Genomic DNA, 20,332 nt, shown 5'->3' on the forward strand with positions numbered 1-20,332 from the left:
AGTGACATACAACCGGGACTTTAAACAGAATTATCAATTAGCAGACGTAGCATGAAACAAAATTGTTTATAAAACATTTGTTATTTAACATGCCTGATCTGCAACAGGATTGACAATTTACCGATCTGATAAGCATAAAAGAAAATTATTATCAATAAATAGTTGTTCCGATCGAAGAACCTGTTATAATTTTTTAAGACTCAAAATTCTCCGCTTCTAAATTAAAAACGTATTTTAAATTATAATTTCTTGTAAGCATTTCGTGTTTGTATAAAGATTACAAAAAAGTTGCTGAAAAAATGGTGATTTAAAACATTTTAATTTGTTATTTATTTCACAATGATTTTTAGTTAAAAAGAATCATAACCGGTTCTTCGATCGGAATACTCAATTGTCATTTAATCTACCTGAGCTGCAAAATAATTCTTATTTTATTGAACTTATACAAGAAACAAAATTGCTATTTAACATACATGGTATGGAACAGAATTGACATTTTATTATTTTGACAAGTAACAGAAATGTTATATATCTACAACAGAATTTATATTTTACTATCTGAACCCTAAACAGAATTACAGCACGGAGAAAAATGGAGTTTGAAAAACTGGGAGTCAATATTGAAAAAACAGGACTCAGTCCAGTAAAAGTACATTAATTTATTTCCATTAAACGCATCTTAGGGTATTGCGTATAGTGTATAGAGGGCCTTAGTTCCAAATTTCACTGTAAACAGCATTGAAACACAGGCGAAGATTATAAGGCGCGCTGCAGTGTGCATAGTAGAGAAACTGGACTCAGTCCCCTACTTCGAAATTTTCACAATAAGGGAACGCAGGCGCGGAATAAAATTCTTGTCAAAATTTCAATTATTTTCAAAAATTTTCCTCAATTCAATGATTTTTAATATCTACTATTTTAATAAAATTTTAGAAAAGAATTCAATTATTTACAAAAAAAATTTAATAAAATTCTACGCAAACCTTTAATTATTTTCATAAAATAATAAAACATTCACAGGAATTCAATATTATTTACAAATTTTTTATAAATATATTCGCAATCATTCAATTATTTTCATAAATAATAATATTTTTACAGGGATTAAATTATTTTAGTAAAAAATAAAATTCTTTTTAGGAAATCAATTATTTTCATAAATAATAAAACTCATTGCAGAATTTCAATTATTTTTAATTTAATTTTAATTGAATTTCTCGAAAGATGCACCTAATTATTCTTAGAAATTTTAGCAAAATTTGCCGAAAGAATTAAATTCTTTAAAAAATTATTGATAAAATTCTTTATGGGAATTGAATTTTAAGAAGCATTCAATTATTCAGTAAATTGTTTTTTTTGTAGGTATTTAAATAATTGAATTCTAGTAAAATTTTCTAATAAAAATTGATTAAAAAATGGCCTTCAATTAAAATTTTAGATTATAATTGAATATTATAAAGCCAGAGTGTGAATTTTTAGAAAGAATTGAATTTTGAAAAGGTTTCAAATTAAAATGTGTGAAAAAATGAATTTTTTATATTTTTAACTAACAATTCTGTGGAATTATTTTTTTTTGAAAAAGTTTAATTGCGGATTTTTTTTTTTGAAATTATTTGAAGTTTTTATTTTCTAATATATATTTAATTGAAGAATTTACGAATCATTAAAATTTCGTAAAATTGAATATTGTAAACAAATAGATTTGAAAATTGCCAAAAAACTTTTTCAAAAATTATTGAAAATAATCGATTTAAAGAAGAATTTTAGTCAACAATTCTTGAAAAAATAATTGAATTTGAAATGATTTTATCACTCGTTTATCTTTAATTATTACAAAAACATGAAGAAATCGACCACTCCGAGTCTGTTGCATTGCAATTTTGGTAAAAATAACAATTTTGTTGCTTATAAGGTCGGTAAATTGACTCTCTAAATCTGAATTAGTGAAAAGTCGTCCATTAATTAGTGCAAATTTTTAGACGCATGAATATTCCCGAAATCATATTTCAAATAACAGTTAATTGACACAGAACCATTTAACATAAATTTCATTTAACATGAAATTCATTTGATATAAAACTCATTTGAATAATGAAATTTATTTGGCATCGATGGCATTTGACATAAATTTCATTTTAACATAAAATTCGTTTGAAGTACAATTTATTTGACATCAATGTCATTTAGCGTGAAATTCATTTGATATAAATTTTATTTGACATAAAATTTATTTTAGATAAAAGCCATTGAGATACATTTCATGTGACATAAATTTCATTCGACATAAAATTCATTTGACACAAAAATCATTTAATATAATTCTCATTTAACATAAAATTCACTTGACATAAAATTCATTTGACATAGAAATATAGGCGATAATTTTAAAATTGTACCAATCAAAATTTTCTTGATAATATCTGATTGGTTATTACTTTAAAAATTTCAGCCAATATAGTTTTATGTGAAATGAATTTTATGTTGAACGAATTTTCTTTCAAATAAAATTTATGTTAAATGAAACTTATGTCAAATGGTTTTTATGTTAAGTTAAATGCATTTCAAATGATTTTTTTAAAATGGGAATTATGATAAATGAGTTTTATATCAAATGAAGTTTATGTTAAATGAGTCTTATGTCAAATGATTTTCATATGAAATGATATTTATGTCATGTGAATTTTATACCAAATGATATTTATTTTTAATGTTAAATGTTAAATGTTAAATGTTAAATTTTAAATGTTCTATTTAAATGACAATTTTGGTGCTGTTTAGATTCGCAAATTTTAGTCAAATTCTACTGAAAATTAGCCAATCTAAATTTTACTGAAATTTTACAAATAAAATGTTACTAAAAGTTAGTCTTTATTTAGCAAAATGTTAATTTGCTACAATGCAAATTAAATTTCTTTACAATTTGAAATTAATACTTTTTAAAATTAAATTTCCTGATAGAAATTATGTCCAATAATTTTGTTTTCTTTGCTTTCAATGTCTTTTTTAAACCCTCCCAATATACGTACATAATTTATGTTTTGCATCAACAGCAATAATAATATTTGAAACTAACAAACAACAGTGTTTATCAGATTTTCCAAGAAATTACTTTAGTAAACCACGGAAAAAGAAGCATTTTCTATTTTACAATGTTTGCGAATGTCGTTGAAAGAAGCTGTTATAAGCAATAAAGTTGAAATTGTATGGTGTTGAAAACTTATCGACATTGATGAAAAGTGGTTTTAAGGGACAAAGTGAATGTGGAGAACAACATTGTACTTTCGTATATATACAGCATACACTATATATATACATATAGATCCAGCTATAAAAGTTTTGAGTGGACATTTGATTGTCGTAAATTTACTAACTGCTACCATAGCACAACACAAAGTTTTCACCTTATCGAAGGTTTACACAAATAGCTTCAAGGTAAATCGCCGCCCTTAAACTCAAAGTACACACCAGTTTTATGCTCGCAAAAAACAATTTATCAATTTCCAATACAGTATAAAATATATATATATATTGTTTATCGAATAAAGTTTTAAAATTTTCGTGTGTTAAAGAAAGCAACATTTTGCTGCTAACCATAAGTATGTAAATTTTGTTATCGTTTTATTTTCTAAACGACATTAACCGCAATTTTGTCTCTTTTAGAAATGGAAGACTAGTGAAATTAGGCACAAAAAGAAACTTAACATTTTTTTATTATTCTCATGATAAAGTTCAGAAAATTGAATTTAAAGAAATTTCGATATGGAAAAATCTGCAATCGCAAAGAATCGAACCCGGACTCATACTTTTCTTGTGAGTCAAACAGAGAAGCCGGTGAGCCATCTCACTTTGAAATTACTGTCAAATTTGGAAGTAAAATAAAAAGTATTAGAGATGATGAAATTTTAAAAAACAAATTAATAGAAGTTTTAATTAACAGAAAAAAGCGAAATCACTGAAATCTTTAAATTTAGCAACTGCTGTATTCATTAAAGTTCAATCAAAACTCAATATTATTATTCTAATAAATAAATTTATGTTTAATTAATCAAGTAGTGTTTATTATTATATTTTTACTAGTCGATTTTTATTTTTTTACCATACACTAATATCTAAAGAAGTTCGAAAATCAAAATTTCTAAATTTTGTCAAGACACTTCGGATCAACGAATTTTTTCCACCTCGGGATTTCTTAAATTTTAATTTTAGAAACTTCATTGTGGAGAATCTGTAAAAAATTCTGTCTGACTAAATTTTACTCTTACTACTGAGGCCAAAGGTACAAACAAATATTTATTATTTTCTAGAATTTTTTAACTAAAATTCCTCTTTAATTAAATCAATTATTTTTAATAATTTTTAAAAAATTTCTTTGACAATTTTCAAATCCATTTGTTAACAATTCAATTTTATAAAATTTCGATTATTTATAAATTGTTTTATTAAATATATATTCAAAAATAAAAACTTCAAATAATTTCAAAAAAAAAAAAAATCCGCAATTAAACTTTCTCAAAAAAAATAATTCCACAGAATTGTTAGTTAAAAATATAAAAAATTCATTTTTTCACATATTTTAATTTGAAACCTTTTTAAATTATTTCTTTCCAAACATTTACGTTATAATACTTTTAATATTCAATTATTGTCTACAATTATAACTGAAATTCATTTTTAAATCAATTTTTTGTTAGAAAATTATGCAAAAATTCAATTATTTAAATACAGAAATTAATTATTTATTGAATTTAAATATTTATTGAATAATTGAATGTCTGAAAATTGAAGTATCATAAAGAATTTTATAACCAAATTTTTAAATAATTGAATTCTTTCGGTGAATTTTACTAAAATTTTTAAAAATAATTGGAATTTCGCAATGAAAATAATTAAATTCCTGAAAAGAATTTTATTATTTATACGAAAAAAATTGAATCATTGTAAAAAATTTTATTGTTTATGAGAATAATTGAATTCCTGGGAAATTTTTATTACCTATTTATAAAAATAATTTAATAATGACTGTTCCCTGACCAGTTTGAGTGAGATTTTTTTTTTTTGCTTTATTAACTAAAACTGTATTTTATATAATTTTTATCTGACTTTACAATCAAATTTTTTGTTTAAGTAGTAAAAGTCTTTTTGAGTCAGACTGAAATATAAAAGTCTTGTAATTTTAATACATAATAAAAAAAGAGATTAAAAACACTGAAAAAACAATCTGTGTATTTAACTTTAAAGGAATCCTTTTATCTTAAGCGGTTTTTTCTTTTAATATTTATTTAAAAGGATTTCCTCTTGTAAACAAAAGGAAAGTCTTTTAAAGTAGATCCTTTAATTATTAAAAGAATCTAGTTTACTATTAAAGGAAACGTTTCTGAAACGAAAATAATAATAGATTTAATTAATTATTTATTATTATTTATTAATTAATTTATAATATTTTGAACAAAACTGTAAATTTTCGAGAAACCAAAATAATAACTTGTCTCATAATTTCTATTGTTTTTCTTTGACAAGTTTTTCATTGTTTTGAATAATCAATCATAAAATTGTTTTTGAAAATCTTCAATTCTTTCAAACAAACTTTGTTTAACTCTAATCTGATTGTGACTACAAAAAAACAATTCGTTACAATTTTCACAATTTTTCCATAGATTTTCCGAATTTCCCGGTCAATAAAAAAACCTGCAACAGTTATTCCAGACTAAAAAATAATTTAGAAATGAATTTGAATTACTTCTGTCAGTTCTGAAACAACATCAATAGATAATTTTTACTATTTTCACTCTTCCTGAGTTTTCCGAGATTTTCACACATTTTTCGGACATCAAGGAAAAATGTAGATATCATTGTACATATAAAATTATTTTAGAACCAAATTCAGTTAATTTTGTTCAACTCTAAACTGATTCTGACCACTTAAAAATCATTTTGGTACATTTTTCAAGGAATTTTCATAAATTTTCCAACTTTTCCTATAGTAACCGAGCATATAGCAGTTATTTGTAGACCAGAAAATATTTCAAAATATTTTATGATATATTTTTATCCTTTTTGCTCTTATTCTAAATTAATTCGTATTTTGCAGAGTTTTCATGGGTTTTCCTCATTTTCATCATTTTTCCAAGGGTATGAGGGGAAATGAAGGTTCCCGAGTCAAAATTTAAACCCTCTTTTTTTAAACTTCGTTTGAACCTGAAAACGATGCGGAAAAATCCATATTCAGATGTTTAGAGGTTAAAAAGAGGATTTCAAATTTTTATGAAATTTAAATTTTTTAAATTTCTATCTATGCTAATATATTTATTGAAATCATTCAAAAACTATTATTTTCAACTTCTATAGGGCAATTAAAATATATCTCTGTGAAAAAAATTCCAATTGCTTCCTCATAAAGGAAGCTTTGTATTAGCAAAATTTTGGATTGGCATTTTTGACATATTTATAAATTTTTTTTATTATGCCTAATACTTTAGTACTTTATATATGCACAGGAACTCCCTGTATAAATGTTCTAAATAAATAAAAAAAAAATTTTGACGTATTTTGACCTCCGAAGTCCAAAAAACGGATTTTAAAAATTTGTCCCGATGTGTGTGTGTGTACTAACATTACATTTGCCACAATATCTCAGAACGGGAAGGAGCTAAAGGCCTCAATTTTTTTTAAATTGTAGGTCTCCCCGGGGGTCATAAAATAAAAGTATTTTCAACCCGATTCATGAAATTTAACTATTTTTTTTTTTGCATTTTTCATTTTGTAAAAAAACGTTTTTACGACATAACTTAAAAAAATGTTAGGACACTTATAAATGTTTTTCTTTAGTTTTGTAGAGTTTTTTCACACGCATCTTTTGAGCCCTAATTGAACATTTTTCGTCCATATTAACCGGAGATATTAAACTTTTAAAAATCAAAAATTTTGAAAAATAAGACTTTTTTAAAAATTTTGTTAAAAAATGTAGAAGTTTAGTTTTGTTTTGTATTTAGTTTTGTAGAGTTTTTTCAGATGCATCTTTTGAGCTCCAATTGAACATTTTTCGTCTATATTAGCCAGAGATATTAAAGTTTTAAAAATCTAAATTTTTCGAAAATAACACTTATTTGAAAATTTTGTTGAAAAACATAAAAGAAACTTTAAAAGTTTCATTACCAACTTGTAGAGCATTGAAAAAGGCTTCTATTGACCTATTTTTGAACCTAATTCGGTCAAAAATTATGAAATTATTGGTATTTGAAAAATCAAAAATTGTGGAAAATATCATTTTTTCAACATTCTTGTTTATTAATTTATGTGTAATTATTAAACTATTATTACCATCTTATAGAATGTATAAAAAAACATTTTTCGGACCAAGATTTAATGATTTTTAACCCTTTTATAAAAAGTAATTCTTATATTTCAATTATTATTATTTCTATGAGGAAGCAAAGTGTTCATGAAATGAACACCAAAATTATAAAAATGTACAACTTGGCAGCGGTTTTTTAGTTTTCGAAAGATTTAAAAAATCTTTTTTCGGACCTCTTTTAAGCCTCTTTACTTTCTTTTTAACCTCTTATGAACCTCTAATATTGCGGAAAAATCAATTTTTGCAGTTTTTAGGTTCAAAAGAGGATTTAGAAGTATTAAAGAGGCTTAATAAAAGAGGTTAAAAAGAGGTTTTTGGAGAACTAAAAGAGAGTTCAAATTTTGACTCGGGTTAACACTCGATTCATGAGCTCAAAATCTATAAGAATTCACTCGAAATTTACTATTCTTGTTTCGGGGGAAAAAATCGACCTTTTTTTAACATCTTTATTTCTCTGTAAATCAGGGAGATGTCAGGGAAAAACAAAATTAATTTTTTGTGTCAACCCTGTTATACCAATTAATTAATAGAAGTTGACATTAATTGAGAATTAAAGAATAATTAAAATTACTCAACTATTTAAAGAGTAATTGATGTAAACTGTCAAGTTGTAATACGACTGGAAATTTTTATGTTTCGTGAATTGAAGTGAAACTTGTTTCGGAGTGTTATATTCCTTGGAACGTGAGTTTGCTTGACTTAATGGCTTTTCTATGTAGAAGTCGGCAGGACATCGATATTTCATTTCCTGTTCCTTTCCTTTTATATGTATACAATATAGCATAAAGAGAAAGAGAGAGACCCCTGACGCTGCATCTCGAGATCTTGCACGGGTGCATGGAGAGATAAATTGATATGTAGGTGCTCCGGGGGCAAAGTAAACAGATGCGATATGGCGAACTTGTGTATTCACCATTCTCAATAGATAAACGTGCACTGCACTATAAACGAGGGAGAGAGAAGGAGAGAGAGAGTCAGGATCATCCTCCTCTTGTTTTTCTTTCTTATTTTCTTTTTTTACCTTCTCATCTCGTGAAAAGAGAAAGATGAAAGTGAAAAGATTCAAAAAGGGATACCAATCGGTTGCACGTTTTCTTGGGATATTTTATTGCCATCTTTTTTTTTCTTCTTTTCTCTCTCTCTCTCTCTCTCTTTTAATACGAAACAGCGTGCCAGAAAGTCGTATTTCATATCTTCTTATCTTCCTCTTTTCCTAGCCACAGAAATAATGCAAAAAGTCGCGTAGAGAGGAGGAATTCTTGTGGACTTTTGAGTGCACTTGTGTTATATAACATTTAGAAATTATGCTTTTTGTACAATTAATTATATACATTTTTGTGAGCTATCAGCTATAATATATGGAACATCTTACATTACTATTATTCTTTTTGTCTATTTTTATTATTATTACTAGCAAATGGTACTTGCGATAGCGTGCATAACCCAGTCTTCTGTTTATTATTATTATACAATTATACAAAATTTTTTTGTTTTTAAATTTCAACTTCAATTTTTGAATAATTTCAAATTGAAAATTGAAAAAAAATCACTAATTAACTGATTACTTATTAGGGGCGCCTGTTGATGCCTATACATATTAAACTGACTACAGGGGAACTATGCACAAAATAAAATTATAATACAAGCTAATTTTTAAATAACATTTTTTTAATTTAAAATTATAAACTGCACACAATTGAACTGTATACAAATTAAATGATTTTATTTAATAAATTATTTGCTATTTAATTGCATATCGCTTAACTGCATACAAGAAACAAGTTAACAAGTTAATTTAGAAATTAATTCAAACATAATTATCTTTGTATACAGTGAACCAAAAATTATTTTTGAATTAAACGTAAAAATTTCGATTAAAAAAAAATCATTGACATAATGTAGAAACCGCTGCCAGTTGTATTTTTTTTATAATTTTGGTGCTCATTTCATGAACACTTTACTTCCTCATAGAGATAAAAATAATAGAAATATATGAATAACTTTTTATAAATATGGTAAAAGTGATTGAATTTTGAGTCAATGAATGTATTTTTAAATACCCTACAAGATATTTACAATAATTTAATAGTTAAATAAAAATTTTCAAACAAAAAAGTTGAGAAAATGTCATTTTTCACAATTTTTGGTTTTTAAAATACCAATAATTTCGAAATTTATTATCGAAGTAGGTTCAAAAATAGGTCAATCGAAGCGTTTTTAATGCTCTACAAGTTGATAACGATAAATTTAAAGTCACTTCTACGTTTTTTAACAAAATTTTCAAAAAAGTCTTATTTTCCAAAATTTTTGATTTTTAAAAGTTTAATAACTCCGGTTAATATGGACGAAAAATGTTCAATGAGGGCTCAAAAGATGCGTCTAAAAAAACCTTACAAAATTATGGAAAAACATTTATAGGTGTCCTAACATTTTTTTAAAGTTATGGGCAAAAAACGTTTTTTGTCAAAAAATCGAACTCGAAAAATTTTGGTATTACAATACTTCCTCTATGAGGAAGTAACAATGGAATTCTTATTTAAAATTTTATTTAAAAATGAGCTTGTACACAATTTTATTTTGTGCAGTTTCTCTGTAGGTAGTTTATTGTCGACAACAAAAATTATTTCAGATTCATTTCTTTGCAAGAATTCAAATATTTCCAAAAATATTGAAATTCTTCGAATCAACATAATTATTTTTATAATATTTTAATGAAATTCTTTGCAGGAATTCAATTATTTTCTATATTTTTTATAAATTTCTTCTTAGGAATTGAATTATTTCAATAATTTTAACAAAATTCTATGCAGAAAATGAATTATTTCAAATTCAATTCTTTGCAAGAATTCAATTATTTTCAATAGAATTTTAATAAAATTTCTCTAAAGAATTCAATTTATTATTCTTAAAAATTTTCATAAAATTCTCTGTAGAAATTTAATTATTTCAGATTCAATTCTTTGTAAGATTTTAAGAATTGTTTTCAATACAATGTTGATAAAATTTCTTGTAAGAATTTAATTACTTTATTTTAAAAATTTTTGAATAAAAATTTTTGAATAATATTTTTTGGAAAGAAATTTAGTTCTTTTAAAAATGTTAATAAAACTCTATTCAGAAATTAAATAATTTTTTGATTTAGGTAATTCTTTTCAAAAATACAATATTTATAGATTTCCTCGAAAGAATTCAATTATTTTCAACAATTTTAATAAAATTGTATGTAATAATTCAATTATTTCAGATTCAAAATTACAAAAGTTAGAAAAATTATAAGATTTTTTTAAACAAAATGTTATGTTTTGAAATTAAAAAAAATTATACTTATTAACAGAAAATCATGGAAAATAAAATAATTTCCAAATTTTTTTTTGCAAAATCTGTACCACAAAATTTACTCTCTAAAATTGATTTTCCATTAATAAAAATTAGTTTTTCTACAATAGTTTATAAGTAGGTAACTATTTTTATGTTTTAGAAAGTTAAATTAAAATTGTAAATTAAATTATTATTTTTCATTCAAAATAGTTTTGTTTATAATTAATTCTTGTTATAATTTAATCTTCATAACATTGAATTTTAAAATTCAAAACAATTGAAAGGATCAATTCCCAAAGGAAATAAAAAAGCAAACTAGAACAAGTGTAAATTTTGCATGAAATAAAAGGGATTACATATATAGGTTAATTAGAAGGTAATAATAATCTGAATATGTTTATTATCTTGACTTTTTGTGAAATTATTGATGCAAAATATTGTTGAATTAATGAACATAAACAATGTTTGAATAAGAATATAATTTATTCCAATTGAGTATTATAATAAAAGATATGATTAAATTAAAATTGTAAAATTTTCAATTATGTTACAAGGTTCTTTATTGAACTCAAAAAGATTTAGATTAATATATGTAACATAGGGATTGTAGGACAAAAGTTCCAATATGCAAAATGTCTAATTTAAAAAAATTTCAATCTGGAGAAGTTCCAAAATAAGTATGTTATCCAATATAAATAAGTCCCAATGTTGAAAATACCAAAATACACAAGTGCCAACGTACAATAAAAAATTGAATTAATCTGAGAAAAATTCACGGAATAAAAAATATATTATTAAATAAATAATTATTATTTTTAATTGTATAGCACATGCTATTAATAATTAAATGATAAAAAATATTAATGAAATAGTAATTTTTTTTTAAATTATATACAATCCTATTAAATTAGGTATTTAACTTAATTAATTAAATTATTTAGATAAATTATGTTTAATAATATTATTAACACATAAATCACATTCTTGCCATTGGGAAAAATTGTTTTGAAAAAATATCGTCATTTAATTCCATTTAATTTGAAATTTAGACGAATTATAAAATTTCAAGTGGATCAGCTGTTTTATTTGTCCGCCGCCATTTTGTTTCTCGTAATTCTTAGAAGTGATGGAATACGGCACGAAAAAGTTTCTAAATTTGAAGTTTGAATTTGAAAAAAATGTTGGACCGTTTGGTTTTTGGAAAAAGAATTATTGGAATTTTTGGTTTTTGAAAAAAAAATTATTGGAACTTTTGGCTTTTAGAACAAAGAATTATTGGAACTTTTTTTTTCAAAATGGAACTTTCATCCTCCAACCAATATAGGGACTGGAAACAATTTATTTGATTCAAATAAACAATTTCTTAACTATTAGCAAATAAATATTAATTTGCATAAAATAATTTTTATTTCGATGAATTAAATGCTATATTTGTTTTAAATAGATATATTGAAATTATTGCTTGAAATACAGTTTATGTGATTTAAATAAAAATTATGTAAATATTTATTTGATATTAGACAAGTAAACAGTTATTTGAATCAATTAAATTTGTTTTCAGTTTTCCAAGGAATTTTCCATTCGAGATTTCGCAATTTTCCGGACCATAAAAACTTCCATGAGTTGAAGAGACTGCGATTTAATTATACAATTTAAATTGAATAAGTTTGGAGGTATTTTAAAAGATTAAACAAAGAGATTACAATGCAATAACAATTATAAAAATTAGTTTGAAATAAATCAGTAGCTAATTAATTTTCAACTGACTGGCGATTAATTTCACAGATTGCAAACAAGCATATTATACATTTTATGTGTCTCGGCTATCTTAACAAGTTTGACATTTTTTTTCTCCCCCTTTTTTTTATAATCAATTTCGTTTGAATCTGATTTGAATATCGACGAGGACGACAATCGAATTAATTGCCTACAGGAAAATGTAAATTACTGAAGTTTAAATTAAAAAAAAAAAAGATAAAAGAATGATGAAGAAGAAAAAGAAGCAAAAAGAATAGCTGTGCAAATATGCAAGGACATTGAAAACTTACGTCCCTTGAAATTGGGCCAAAGTAAATTATCACCAGATGTAAATCGATTCATCTCGTATACAGGAAAATGTCAATGTATTCGAGTGGCGATAGAAGGAGGAAGAGAGAGAGAGAGAGAGATGAAGTTGGAGAAACGGAAGAAGAAATTGGGAAAAATGTAAAGAGAATCTCCGATATATGGAATAGAGATGAGATTGTAGAAGCTGTATATGTATATAAAGCTCTTGGTCCAGAGCAATGTCGTTCATGTTTCCTGGATCTAGTCCAGTTTTATGGTAACGACAGATGGCAAATCATTGAGCATGAAAGGGATTATGATTTACTTCCTGTGTGTAACAAAGCTGCTTGACTTTCTCTTTAATTTCAACATTTTTTTCTTGTGCTTTAAATGTTAAACTTAAAGATTAATAAATGTTAATTAAAATCAAAATAGTAATAAAAGTAAGAATGACAATTTTTTTTTATAGTTATTAAAATGTTAGTCGATAACAAACCCAAAATGATAATAATATATCATTATTCTTACATTAATTTACACCAGTTACTAAAAATATTAAAATTGTTTTTAATACATTGAAAAACTATATTTTTAATTTAAGAATATAACCTTAGCTCCTCTTTAAGTATATTTTCCTATTTCAATAATATTATATTTTAACTTTAAGAATAAAATACATGGAAAAATACTTAAATAGGATCCAAAATTTTATATTCTTAAATTTTCGAATATCATTCTTTCTGTGTAGTTAATTCTTTAATTTATATCTACTATCTAGCAATAATTAAATTAAAACATACTCTAACTTTCAATTAAACTTTCTTTAACAGCATGTGATTTTGTTAAGTTCTCAATGGTAATTTTTTCGACCACTTTTCTCTTTAAATATTTAATAAATTGATCTGAAATTTTGTAAGAAAGTCTAAAATGTAATAAAGAAGGGCAGTGATGTGCAAAAGTTTTAATAATTCAATAATAAATTATAATAAAAATAAAACACTTTGAAATCGGTAAAGACGAGAAATTGATTAGATGTGACCGTTACAACTGATAATTGAGGCACCGGATCTTAAAAGAGCACTTTCAGCATTGATTTTAAATGGTGAAAGTGCCCGTTTAAGATCCGGAGCCTCAATTTTAAAGGTATTTGTAATAATTAATTTTAAACATATTAAAACTTTTGCACATCACTTGCCTTCATTATTGTATTTTAGACTTTCGTACAAAATTTCGGCTCAATTTATTAAATATTTAAAGAAAAAAGTGTTCGAAAAAATTACTATATATATCAAATCAAACTCTCTAGATTTGATTATAAATAATTATAAAATTACGAATATTGACGAATATTTTGAGATTCAATATGGAGATGCAACTCTCCACCTGCGAACGCCAAGGTCACCGTTAGATGGCAGTTGAGTCAATAAAATCAGATTCCTCGCCATCTAGTGGCGATCTTAGCGTTCTCAAGTGGAGAAATTAAACCATTTTATTCTTCTAAAACTGTTTTATAATAAAAAAAATGTTATTGGGAAAATGATTTAAATTCTGTTTTAATTGCACATTTACACCTAACGCAGTGCTCGAACCAGTGAAAGTATTTAAAAATACGGACTTTAGGGACCAAAAATGAAAAATTACGGACCAATTGCTGACAAAAATATAACCAGTCCGAGTAAAATAAGAGAAAATTTTACTTAAAACTATAAAGTAAATTTTTCATAACAATAAAACATGAAGATATCGATAACTCCGAGTCTTCGACTCGGAGTGATCGATTTCTTCATGATTTTTTTTTTTATGATTTTCTTCATTTTTGTTTTATTATTTTTGAAAATAATTGAAATTTTGGGAAGAATTTTATTGAAATTTTTGATATCCTAATTAAATTCTGTTGAAGAATTTCATTGAATTTTTTTAAAATACAATGGAATTTCTTTAATAATTTCAATTGAAAATTTTTAAAGTAATTGAATTTTATATTCAAGTTTTTACAATAATCGTATTTCTTAAGAGCTGAGATTAAACATTTTTAATTCTTGAATTTTATTAAAATTTTTAGAAAATAATTGAATTCCTTCGAATAATTTCTGTAATTTATTGAATACAATTCGAATTTGTTACTAATTGTATTAAAAATAATTGAATTCCTGAAAAGAGTTTTATTATTAAAAATAATTTAATTCTTACGAAGAATTTTATTACTTTTAAAAATAATTGAATTGTTTCGAAGAATTTGTTAAAATTTTATAAAATAATTGGATTTTTTCGAATAATGATATTAAAATTATATTTAAAAATTGAATTCTTTCATGAAATTTTGTTAAAATTGTATTAAAAATAATTGAATTTTTGCAAAGAATTTTACTATTTAAAAAAATAATTGAATACATTCGAAGAATTTCGTTGTTTCTCTAAATAATTGAATTTTTTCAAGAATTTTATTAAAATTTTTGAAAATAATTTAATTTTGGAGAAGAATTTTAATATTTTAATATGATGCTTGCAAGTGATTTTTGAAAATGTTTTAAAACTCATTTAACACATCAGGTCCATTTCGGGACATTTCGGAAAATCTTCTCTATATTATAAGGTATAAATAAATTTAAAAAAAATTTTTTTAAATCCGGCTCAAAGTTAAAAAAAATTAATTTGTTTATAAAAAAAAAATTTTTTTTTAATAAAAAATTAAAAAAAAATTTTTTTGTTTACATTTCTTAAAAGTCTAAAGAAAACTAAAACTTTCATTCTTTGACAACTTTTTTCTAAACTCAACATTTTCGGACTTATAAGCTACTGAATATAGGTCTGCGAATAAAAGTCCAAAATTTCGAAAATTTTGACAATTAAACAAAAATAAAAAAATACGTATCTGTTTTTTTCGATACAGAATAGAAAAAAAATATTTTTGGCCGATTTTAAGAGGTCGACTTAAATCTCACGTGGAATTGCCCACATATAATAATTCACGTGAAAATAATCGCGCGAAAATTTATAACATAATTTTTTTATTTATTAAAATAACGACTATAATAGTCGAGAAAACAAATTATTTGAATGGAATATATGTTTTTGGTCAGTATAATTATACTGACGAATTTTTAAAGTTGGATGAAAAAATTCCAAAACAAAAAATTAAATCCAAAGACTTTAATGAAATTCAATTTATTAATTGCTGTAAAGACTCTTGAGTACCTATACCGAAAGTAAACTAAATATGTGGAAAATTATCGAAATTTTTATTTATCTCGGGAATTAAAAATATTTTGAAATCAAAAAAAAAGAAACTGGTTTTTACGGATTTTGGGCACATTGCAGAATGGGCTGCAGAAAGATTCATCAGTACCAGGTCGCCACTTCTGACCTCGCCCTCTCCAACGATGACGAGTGTGATAATCAGGTACAAAGAAACGCGTAATCGACTCTCTGAAATCGAGTTTTTTCTCATTTATGTGTTTTTTCTTCTCTTGTTTCAATAAAAATAATATGTTTACCTGGTTTGAAATTGAATATATTATTTATATATAAATGTAAACATTTGAGTGTTTTGAAATAACAAGGAAAAATATTGTAATTGAGGGGAGAATTAATTTTCTATTTTACTAATTTTTTTTTCTTTTTTTTTTAATAACCGTATTATTTTTCTTTCTTTTCCAGGATTATGACGACGAAATTGATAATGATCGAGGACGTCGACACAGTTCACCCGGAAGTTCTCGTGGAAATTCGCGGGATTATCATCATCGTCTTCATGCCGACAATTTGGTGAGTCTTTCAATATTTTATCTTTATTATTCTCTTATTTTTCACTTTTTTCAAATAATTTTCTTTTTTAATAATATATATGAAAAACATTTTCTCGAAAGAACGATTTTTCATTCGTAAAATAATTTCAATTTCTTTAATAAATAATTTCAAAATAATAATAATAATAATAACAGGCAATAATAATAATTATTATTATTTAAATTAAAATCTACTTAAATTCTTGAAAATTTATTTAAAAATAAATTTATTTTTAATAGATTATTTGTTTTTATTTATTTTTAATATTATAACTGTAATAAAAAACTTTTAGATTAATTTGACAAATGTTATTAATTGTTCTCAATTGTTCGTTAAAAAAATTCACCTCTACAATGTTTTAACTCTTGTTGATAATAAAAACAATGGAAATATTTTCAACAATATAATAATGAAAACTTTTTCAGTCTATTCTCTTTTTTGTGAATAAAGGAATTGTGTTATTAAAACAATCAGTCTTTGAAAATTGTTATTTAAATTCGAGAAGTTTTCTCAAATGAAAAAGAGAATGTTTTTTATTTTTAGTTTAAAATTGAATATTATTATTAATAATTATTATTGTTGTGAAGAACTCGTTCTTTCGAGAAAGAAAAAAATCTATAGAACAGTTATCAGTTAGAAACTAGGAAGCGTTATTTTATGATTAGACAAAAAAATATATCATTAGGCCATAAATATTATTAGCTTCGCGTCAGTAACATACTTAGAGCAATGGCAGTTGAATACAACAAAGGATTTTTTTTATAATAAGGTCTATTAGTTTTTAATGAAGGTCTGTCACTTTGTTACTATTTTCTTCAAAATAAATTGCTTCTTTCATATTTCATTTTAGTAATTTAGCTTTCTTTATGGAAATTTATTTTTTACACTTTATCGAAATTTTTGTTCACTAAAATAAAAAATTCTTATTTGCGTCAAATTAATTTCTTTTTATTTAAAATACAGAATTAATATTCTTTTTTTTCCGATACATGTAGATTTTCAAGTTACAATTTGACTTTAAAAAAAATTATTCGGTTAAGTCTGTTATTTATTTGTCAATAGTTATTTTAATTAATAATCAAAACTCTTTATTAATTAAACAAACTCAAAAAGTTGACAAAAAAAAATTATTTTGTATTTTGTCAACAATTTTTTCCAAAAATTCAACCTTTTTTTTAAAAAAATAATTATCTCATAGTTGAAGTTGAAAGTATAAAAAGTGTAAAATGTAAAACTAAGAAAAATTTTATCTTAAATTAAAAGTTTAAAAAAATTATTAAATAGAAAAAAAATTTTGTAATAGAAAATTCAAGTATTTTTTTTTAACTTTTTATGAAGCAGGTGAAGAAAATAATTTACAAATGTAACAATCCTGAATTAGAAGATAGAAAATTTGATCTAGTCATATTTATTATTATTCTTAGCAAGCAAAAGAAACGTAGAATTTAGAGTTTGAAAATAAACGTAGAATTTGAACAAATATATCATTGACTAGAAATTTTTTTTGTTAATTTTTTCTTCTGATTTCAAAATCGAACATTATCGAAATTGCGTTTTGCGTATTATTTTATACATAACATAAAGGTAAAGAATGGTACAACTGAGTAAAGAAATATTTTACCACCAGGAAGGGTTAAGGCCTTGTTATAATATTTTTCACATTTCAAACTCTTGTGAAGAATAATGACGAAACAATCGGCTTTGAGGGACAAACGTTATAGTAGAAACTTTATATATGAAATCATCTATAGAGTTTAAAAACATTTTCATGTGCGTCGGTATTTCTTGATATTCTCTCGTGAGAAATGTTCATAATATACTTGAAATTTTTTTTTAACAAAAAAAAAACGAAGAAAGAAAAATATGAGACGTAAATAACGTCTAAATTCATGACAAACACCTCTCAGAAGACCTGTGCGAAATTTTTAAATTTTCCTCCTGTAAGAAAAATATTGAATTTAAGATTGAAGAAAAAAAATAGAAAAATTTTTTTTTTTATTTTATTAAATTTTGAAATTTTTTTTTCTGGAGAAGTTTAATTAATTATTGTTAAAAAATATTTATTTTAATTTATATATTATATAAATATTTGATATGAGCTTTTATGAAAGGTATCTAAGAAGCAAAAAATTGTAGGTTATGTTTGGAATTTTTTGAATGAAAATACGCAAAGGGGATCAACTTGAAACAAAAATGACTGATGTTTAAATTTTTATTACATCTAGAATAATCAATAAAAACTCATTTTAGTTTAGAAAATTAAACACAATATTTTAATTTAAGTAAAAATAACATAAACATAACCTTTAAATGATTCGCGTCAAAGTCGATGCCATTTTCCCATTGAAGATCAATATAAAAATCGAATCGACTTGGTTATCCCCTTAAGTACCTTTTACAGAAGGTTTTTTTACTGAATTTATATTAATTATTATTAAAATTAGTTAAGAATAAATTCTGTTAGAATTACAGTAAAAGAAAAGTCCTGTTAAATATAAAATTTCTTTTATAGCCAACAAATTTTAATTTATAGTAGAAATTTTATTAAATGGGTTTTCATTTAACCAAATAAAAATTTAGTTTGATGAGAATTCTTTTAAATGGATTGTTATTTAACCAAAAAAAAATTTAGTTTGATAAGAATTCTGTTAAATGGATTGTCATTTAACCAAATAAAAAATTTAGTTTAATAAGAATTCTTTTGAAAAAATTTTTTTAGTTTAATAAAAATGTAGAAATTCTATTAAATAGAATTTCTTTTAGCCCAATGAAATTATATTTTAATAAAAACTCTGTTGAATAGAATTTCTTTCAGTCAAATAAAAATTTAATGAAGTAGAAATTCAGTGAAATAAAATTTCTCTTAGCCAAATAGAAATTCAGTTCGGTACGAATTCTCTTCAACTATAAATATATCTTCTAACTACAAAAAAATTTATTTTGACTTAAATTTAATTAAACAAAACATTTTTAAGCCAAATAAAAAACCTTTCAAATTATAATTCCTCTGTAAATTTAAGTTCGGTTTTAAAAAAAATTTGTCCAATATTAAGCATATTCAGTTCGTTGAAAATTATGTTTAATGAAAATATGGATATTGCTAAATAAAAATGTTATTAATTCGAAATTTGGTTTGATGGAAAATTTCAGTTTAATATAAATTCAATTTTATATACAGGCAATTAAATATACAAAGACTAAATATATTTTGAATTACTGTAAATTTATGAAGATATTTTCTGATTATAAATATGTAGAGTCGAAAATAGAAATTTTTAAAAATTTTTTTGTGTCATGCAGAATTAATTGTAGACTTGTTTCTACCCTTTTTCGAAAAATAAAAAAAAATATTTATTTTTATCAATAAATAATATCTTTAACCAAAAAAAAAAGAAAACATACGTTTAGAAAGAAAAAAAATATAATAGTTTTATAGTTGTCTGAATAGCGGAAATAAAAATAATAAAATCTCTTGCTTCCATTTTATGATGACGTTAGATTTTACTAAAATGGTCTTTTGATGAGAGAGAAAGAGAGAATCTTTAGATGTAAATCAAAAGATATACACGCCGATTCATGGTGTGCTCGCTTATCTATCCTTCTATATCGAATCTTTGATTCCTCTCTATCATTTATTTACGTCTGACGTGGCCCGTTTTTCTTCCATCAATCCATCTCTTTTATATGCTTTGTTCTTTGATACGATTTCTGCTCTCTCTATCAAGAACAAAGCAAAGTGAGATGAATGAGAGACAAAAAGAAAATATTCCAAGAGAGAGAGAGACCCTCCAAGACGTGAAAAATAAGTCGTTGCTTCCTTTCGATTTTTTC

At 23.9% G+C, this 20,332-nt stretch overlaps 1 protein-coding gene across 7 annotated transcripts in view; it reads left to right on the forward strand.

The window, feature by feature from the left end:
• Positions 1-20,332, forward strand: part of LOC122507326 (whirlin) — a 240,588-nt gene that overhangs the window by 142,964 nt on the left and 77,292 nt on the right. For 5 of the 7 annotated variants that reach the window (XM_043619982.1, XM_043619986.1, XM_043619984.1 and 2 more), the window contains 2 exons: positions 16,034-16,115; positions 16,373-16,480. In XM_043619982.1, the coding sequence (XP_043475917.1) occupies positions 16,034-16,115; positions 16,373-16,480 (190 nt within the window). The remainder of the gene's footprint in view (positions 1-16,033; positions 16,116-16,372; positions 16,481-20,332) is intronic. The other 2 variants (XM_043619987.1, XM_043619988.1) reach the window with 1 other exon arrangement.

The sequence above is a fragment of the Leptopilina heterotoma genome, unplaced genomic scaffold, assembly GCF_015476425.1.
Source record: "Leptopilina heterotoma isolate Lh14 unplaced genomic scaffold, ASM1547642v1 Lhet_46, whole genome shotgun sequence".
Taxonomy (NCBI): domain Eukaryota; kingdom Metazoa; phylum Arthropoda; class Insecta; order Hymenoptera; family Figitidae; genus Leptopilina; species Leptopilina heterotoma.